Raw genomic sequence first — 7301 nt, 5'->3', positions numbered from 1 at the left:
ACTGACCAGAAATTAAAAGAAATGTGCCGAAAAATACAGTTATACAGCAGATTTTTGCTGACAGAGCAGTGAATTATTAATTATAAAATCATCCCCGTTAATCCAAATCATTCCTATTGCATAAACAATAAAGGGATACATGGAGATGTCCAACATGGCCAGAGCTGTGTGCCTCTTCTCCAGAGAGATCCCTGCCATTCTCAGTTAGGGAACATTGAATTTCTAAACGGTGATGCTCGCTGCACACTGAAAATGGTGGCACAGTGCATCCTTTGCATTTTTATCGAGCTGCTTTGCATATTGGATTTAAGTGGGTCAAATGAAGAGCAAGTTAACAAAAAAATCAAAATAAGAGCTTAAAAGATTTGAAAATCAAACAGCTTTTTCAACACACTGCAATTATATGTAAGATGTTCAGACACGAAGTAAACCAATTTAAAAAAAAAAAGATTGAATTAGAAATGATTGCATGATAACAAACTCTTAATCCAGGAAGTGTACGTCTTCATCAGTGTCAAAGTTTGCACCCATTGGCTTTGTCAGAATACTAAAATAGCATTTCATTTCCAGTCAGCTCCAATGATGTTTACACAAATGACCCACTCATCACTTGCCAGGCGGCAACGTGGATGCTGTCGTCATGGCATAATTGCAAAGCCTCAGATAATGCTCATTGATTGGAACTCATTGATTTCAATCCTCATTGAGACACTAGCTGCCACTTTAAATTAAGCATACGTGCTGCATCTTTGTCTGCTTTGATTGACACCACCACACAGTCAGATCTTATCTTATCATGTATTGTCATTTGATTAGAAAATAAAATACCTTTAAGCACTGAACACTCTTTTCCAGCTTTCCAGTTCTGATTCGTCATTTCATTTGTAGTCAGATTGTAACTCAGATATCGGACCAAACCCAAAATGGCCTCCTTCATATCATCACTAATAGCCTTTGTTTGCTCATAAGCACATTGTATGAACCTGACATCATGTTTATTTGATGAAAATAACATAGTTTGGTCATTATAGTGCAATAAGTGCAAAGCAATTGAAACAAAACGGATAAGGGATAGAGAATCTGCGAATGCTTGTAGAAAAATAGGTGTTACATTGATTAAAATATCAGTATTACACAACATAATTAATACTTCAAATATCATTTATGAATTTTGTTTTTGATAACATATCAATTCTACATATTAAGAATGAATACCCATATTCATTTTTAATATAATAATCTCCTTTATGAGAGCTCATTGAAGGCTAACTCGCCTCCCAATTCCAAAAAGTGCAGAAAGCATACAAAGACACTTTTTTTCATATTCTTCAAATGACGCAGTCTCTTTTGAACATTGGGGTGTGCCACTTTCAAAAAAAGCCACTTTTACAATGCAGAGCTACAGTAAATGAAACTACAAACATAAGCCTTTTTTCCAGAGGATGATGGAGTATGATGACACGAATAATATTGATGTAGAATCAAAAGTTTTGAAAAGACATGGCAGATTATATCAATAAATACTTACTTACAGACTACAGCAGAAAATAGTCCTACACAGTTTTGATGATCTGCTGTACAACGTTTTTGTCCGGGAGTGATTTTATAAACATTTCTTTTCTGATTCACAATATACCTTATGTATGGTTATATTCCTGAAATGAAGTTGGGTAAGATTTACCTGTACACTTACATTTTGTGTGTTATTCGATCTTCACCATAGAAAAATAGATTTTGCATCATCAGTTAAGTAGAGCAGTTTTGTTCATCCGTGTTTCAGAAAGCTGTATCCATTCCTGTAATGTCATGTTTCAGAAATAAGAATAAGATTGTTCGGCACACCCCGTTTGAACTCCTTTGCTTTTGCTTGTTTAGTGTCGTGCCAAGGCACCCTATAATCTGAGCCACTGTTTTCGAAGAGGAGGGTCAGGAGAGAAAATGCTTCATTACATACATGACTCTGTTGCTCAGAACTGGCTAAAGGTGGTCTGTTTCTCAAGAACTTCGAGGTAATCAGGCTCAGACTGCAGTTTAGCTTTTAGCTCCAAATACTCGTTTCTGTTGGGCTCCACATACACAGTACTGGGTGCTGTGCCATAGAGCACTGTTTCTCTTATTCGCTCCGGGTGCAAGAACTGGCGTCTGACATCAAAATTTGGGTTGTATGTGTAGGACACAGGCCCTGTGTACTTGTACTCTAAATTGGCACCTGCTGGGATGGACGGGATGGATTGATGTGGGGACTGCTTGTCAGGCTCAAGGATACCTCTGAAGAAATGATCTGCATCCTGCACAGGGGAGGGGTTTTCACGTGGTTCGATGGTGCTGACACTGTACGTAGGGCTCCTCATCGTGCTGCTATCCCTGTCCTCTTCCGGGGTACTCCTGTATGTGACCTTGAGCTCATGGAGGTCACGGTAATCCTCCACAGTGTTGCCTTCACGTGAGCGGTAAATGGGGTTTTTGCACATGTGGCCCATAGGATGTGGGATGTACTCATAGACGTGACCTGCCGGGGCCTTGACTTTAGGGCCGGAGCGGTTGCTGTAGAGGCTGTACTGCAAGTTAAAAGAGCTGACGTCTGAGTTGTTGGTGCTCGTGCGGTCACTCTGTGACTTTTTGCGCCTTTTCATTACCACAACAAACAGCCCTGCAGCCACAAAGACAGACATGATGAAAACAAGCAGGAGGCTGAGAATGAGGACAGAGAGAGGGACGGTGCTGCTGGGGGTGTTGAACTTCTGCGGTGCATCTGTGGTGACAACTCGTTCATCCATGGGCTCGTCCGTAGGGGTAGTCGGCAAAACGTAGGTATCGGAGTAGTCGGGGCAAAGCTGCTCCGACTGGATCGAGCACAGGTTCATGCCTGTGTGCCGCTTGGGTGTCTCACACACGACCTCGTTAACCACGGTGCCTGCGCTGAGCTGCTCCAGCCATATCTTCATCCCCACTATGTCGCAGGAGCAGTCCCAGGGGTTTTCGAACAGATCTATCTGCACAAGCACCTTCAGCTGATCTAAAACGCCGCTCACAGGCAGGTTTTGGAAATGATTGTTGCGCAAATTAAGCCTAGACAGGGAGAGGCTGGAAAAGATACCCACAGGTAAGGTTTTTAGCAGGTTATTGTTGAGGAAAAGCAGCTGGAGATTAGGGAGGTAGCGGAAAGTGCCTGCGTCAACCTCCTTGATTTTGTTGTACTCTAAATAAAGATACTGCAAGTTCTGCAGACCGAAAAACATTTCTCCCGTAAGCCTGTCCATGAGATTACCATTTAAATACAACCTACGCAGATTGGTTAAATCCCCAAAAGCCCGGTCGTGGATCACAGTTATCCTGTTGTTTCCCAGGTGAAGCAAATCCAATCCAGTGGCATCGACAAAATCTGATCTCCGTACCACAGGGATGTAATTTCCAGTGAGATACATTTTTTTAGGATTGTATGGCTTGGGTTTTAGATCAGAAATGCTTTCAATCTTTCTCTCTTGGCAGTTGACGTTTAGCCCAATTTCTGATATCTGCAGATTACATGTGCAGGCAGTGGGACAGTCCAAAGGCACAGGAGATTTGGTCTGAAAAGCAATGATTGGGCCATAGTTGTAAGGGTTACCGCCTGGTATGCGAGAGGTGGGCTTTAACCTCGTTCTATTGCCTAATTGCCGTGTGCCCTTGGTAGGTCTAGAAGAGGACCTTAACACAGCCGAAGAGGTGGCAGAGGCTGTGACAGCTGCAGGTGTGGTCTGGTAATATCCGTTAGTGCTGCTAGGCGGTGCAGGCCTCACCGTGTCCTCTAGGGGTCTTCTAGGGCAGAGTTCCTGCTTGGACACCTCATCCAGGTCCCTACCGTGGAGCCTGAACGGTGTCTCGCACACCACTTCTCCCACCAGGGCCGTGTAGGCTATGCTCTCCAGCCAAGCCTTGAGAGCGATGAGCTCACAGGAGCAATTCCACGGGTTCTCCTCCAGTTGTAATTCCACAACTTTGTCCATGTGCTCCAAGAGGCCAATGTAGGGGAACATTTTCAGCCGGTTCCCCCTCAGGTCCAAGTGCGTGAGCGGGACATTCCGGAAGATGTTGGGAGGGAGGGCAGAGAGCAGGTTGTCGTTTAAAATCATCACTGTCAGTTGGTGTAGTTTGCTCAAGGCATTGGGCTCTATGTTAGTGATGTAATTATAATCAATCTGTAGGTATTCCAAACTCTCCAGTCCTGCAAAGGTGTCATCCCTCAGAACTTCAATCTTGTTGTTATTCAGGTGCAACCTTTTTAATCCCTGGAGTCCGTTGAAGGCACCCGACTCTATCTCTGAGATATCATTGTTCCCCAAGTGCAGGATGGTCACCCCGGTGTAATTGATGAAATCGTTGACTGACAGCTTCTTCAGGAGGTTCCCTGTCAGCAGGAGGTGGTACATGGAAAAATGGACAGGGCTGATCTCCGTCAATCTGATGATCCCCCGGTTCTCGCAGCTCACCGTCAGGATCCCTTCCTTCTCCTCGCACGTACACAGGTTTCGACAGATGTCCCCATAATTGTCATACATCTCGACCAGCCTCAGAGATGATGCAATCAGAAGGATTATTTTTAGGATCCAGATATGCATTTTTCCTGGGAGAGGATGCCCCAGCTCACTCAAGTGCGGTACCAGTATGAGGTGTCATCTGAAGAGGGGAAAAGAAAAGGACGGGTTCTGTTTTATATAGAAAATTGCATATGTGAAAAAAAAAAAAACATGTGCAGCATTTACAAGAAAAGCATGTATCGACTCGTAAAAAGAGCAAATATTAGTCATAACAAACACACACACACACACACACACACAGGCACAAGACAAGTGGGCCTATTAATGTTTGCTCACTATGCAGATGTCGGCATCATTTCAGGTTTGTGAGGGTGTCAGAAAACGAGCGACCCGAAAGCATCTTTCCCTAAATGCACACGATCATCTGTAATCAAGTTTACAACACAACTACCTGCGGCGGATGGCCACTGCGCATTTTTGATAGCTCGCCTGAATTCCAATCCATCTCGGGAGGAGTGAGGAGGGGGGGGGGGGGGGGGAGAAAAAAAAAAAAAAAAGCCTTCGCCATTCACCGAGACTGACAGAGCTGGTCATTTACTAATTCAAACCCCCCTTGAGAATTTCTAAAAATAAATAAATAAATGAAAAAAAACTCGCTCAGTCAAATGATTTCAAGCTGTTTATGTGATGGAAGATGTTGCATCTTGGATTTTTATGATTTCATCTCCCCCACATCCAAACTACCACTAACACCTCGGAGATGAACTCCTCTTCCTGTAAAGATTTCTCACTCACCCCGCATACCCGACGACTTGGTAACAGTGGGGGGAAACTGTCGGATGCCTTCTCCCCACGTCCGAACAACATGAGGAAGGGGAGGAGGAGGAGGGGAGAGAGGGGGGGGCTTTATTCGCCTGCTACGATCAAAACGATTCAGTGTAAAAAATCTCTCATTTCTGCAGCTCTCACAGATGAATCGACTGCGAGAAGCCGTCAGTGTTCATCTTAAAAAAAATCCGGCCTGCGATGGTAAAATGGGAATATCAGCCTACAAGGCGACAGTCGCAGCCCTTCTTCTGCCCACGGGCGAAAAAAAGAAATGAGAGGAGTTGATCAAAGGCAAATAAGCAAGTGTGCTTCATCCCAAAGCGGCTCTCTGATCGAACCAGCATTTTGACGGGAAGTAAATAATGATATAATTAACTATTCTGTATGGAATCTGCTATATAGAAGGCTACACAGTCTCTATCTCCCCCTCTCTTCTTCTTCTTCTTCTCTCTCCCTCTCTCTCCGCCACAGACGCGTGAGCGCGCATGCACACGCATACACACACACACACACACACACACACACACACACATGTTTGGTCCGTGTGCGCTCCTTAAAAAGAGCACAAAAGCCGACTCAGTAAATCTCCCCAAATGTGCGCATTTTTTTTTTTTTGAACAGAAAGCGGACGCGTTTCCGTGTGAAGCGCGCGGCTGCTGCACCCACTTTCATCCCGTTCTTTCCTTTTAAATTTCATCTCACATTAGAGTTTATTACCATAAACAGCCCTCTCGATATGATATAGATAACTTGAAGGCTGGTGCGCCCATCTATCTCGGCGCAGAGGCAGGAGGCTACACAGTTTATGGAAACAATAAACTGTGATGATATATATGAGCATAAAAATGCGGGCTCCGTGCTTGTTATTGCCATAGCAGCAGCAGCAGCAGCAGCATCAGCAGCAGACGCCTTGCTTAACAGCGTCTTAAATCCGGATCAACTTCAGCAATGCAACTGGCGGAGCAATTCAGCACCATGGACAGATCCCCAGTATGTTGACGCGTATAACGCCTCAGCGCAGACGAGCAATGGAGAGAAAAATATCATTGTCCTCTTACCGTGCTGATCCCGGTAAACGCCAAAGCATCCCGACAATCACAGCTGCGCCCCTTCTTTTTTGTCCAACAGCAGTGAAAACATAGATTTCGTGATTTCACCGTCCGCCCTTCCGTCGGCTGTGTGGAGAAAGAAAAAAAAAAAAAAATCCTTAAAGTCAAGTCTCCTCGATGTTTAGCTCCATAGACCAGGCATCGAAGAGCACATATACAGTCTCATTCACGCCAATAACGTGACAGCCAGCGCGGCAAAACGGGCTCCTGTGTTCTTCCAGCGCCCACTGAAATTAGCAGTGTCATCTCGGAAAAAGAGCCAAAACCAAAGTTCGAGCATGGTAAAGAAAAGGGGGCGAATAGAAACGCGGTAATCCCACATCAGACAAGACTTGCCGCATGCATTTTAACTGTGACTTTCATCCATGCGCACTGACGAAGCGGAGGAGAGAGGCACGAATCCCCTCGTCTGCTGTCAGTGGTGCGGCTTGTACCAGTTTATGTAGAGATGCCCAAGGTCTCTTTATTTCAATTTCCACCCCGTCGAAATCCACCGGTGATCAGTGGATATGTTCATCCAGCAAGAATCCGATCCCCTGTCTCCAGTCCTGCATTGGCCATAAGAAATCCTATGTATAGACACAAGATTTGTCTTCCCACCAGCCTTTCAACTAGTGGAACTTGATCTTGGTTGGTGCAAACCAGCGCATCTCCGTATTACGAAACAATTACAGTAGTATGACAGCACAAATAACTGGTTTAAAAAAAAATAAATAAAAAGCATAAATCCCCCAGTCTCAGGTCTGTCACAGCGCGGAAATGAAAAGCAATAGAATGCGTGCAATACTCTTTAAGGGGGTATGGTAATGTGGAGGTGGTGGGGTGGAGAGGAGAGGAGGGATTGATG

General features: G+C 44.7%; 1 protein-coding gene across 1 annotated transcript; it reads right to left on the bottom strand.

Annotated features, from left to right (window-relative positions):
• Window positions 1–1116: 1116 nt before the first annotated feature.
• LOC113164162 (SLIT and NTRK-like protein 5) lies at window positions 1117–7057 on the bottom strand. The gene is made up of 2 exons (XM_026363321.1): window positions 6404–7057; window positions 1117–4656 (listed from the first exon to the last, which is right to left on the bottom strand). Exon 2 carries the CDS (start codon window positions 4596–4598, stop codon window positions 1968–1970), a length of 2631 nt encoding a protein of 876 aa, XP_026219106.1. The 5' UTR covers window positions 4599–4656; window positions 6404–7057; the 3' UTR covers window positions 1117–1967.
• Window positions 7058–7301: the final 244 nt, after the last annotated feature.

This window comes from Anabas testudineus, chromosome 2 (assembly GCF_900324465.2).
Source record: "Anabas testudineus chromosome 2, fAnaTes1.2, whole genome shotgun sequence".
In the NCBI taxonomy this organism is placed as follows: Eukaryota; Metazoa; Chordata; class Actinopteri; order Anabantiformes; family Anabantidae; genus Anabas; species Anabas testudineus.
This window is presented reverse-complemented; position numbering and strand designations above follow the sequence as displayed.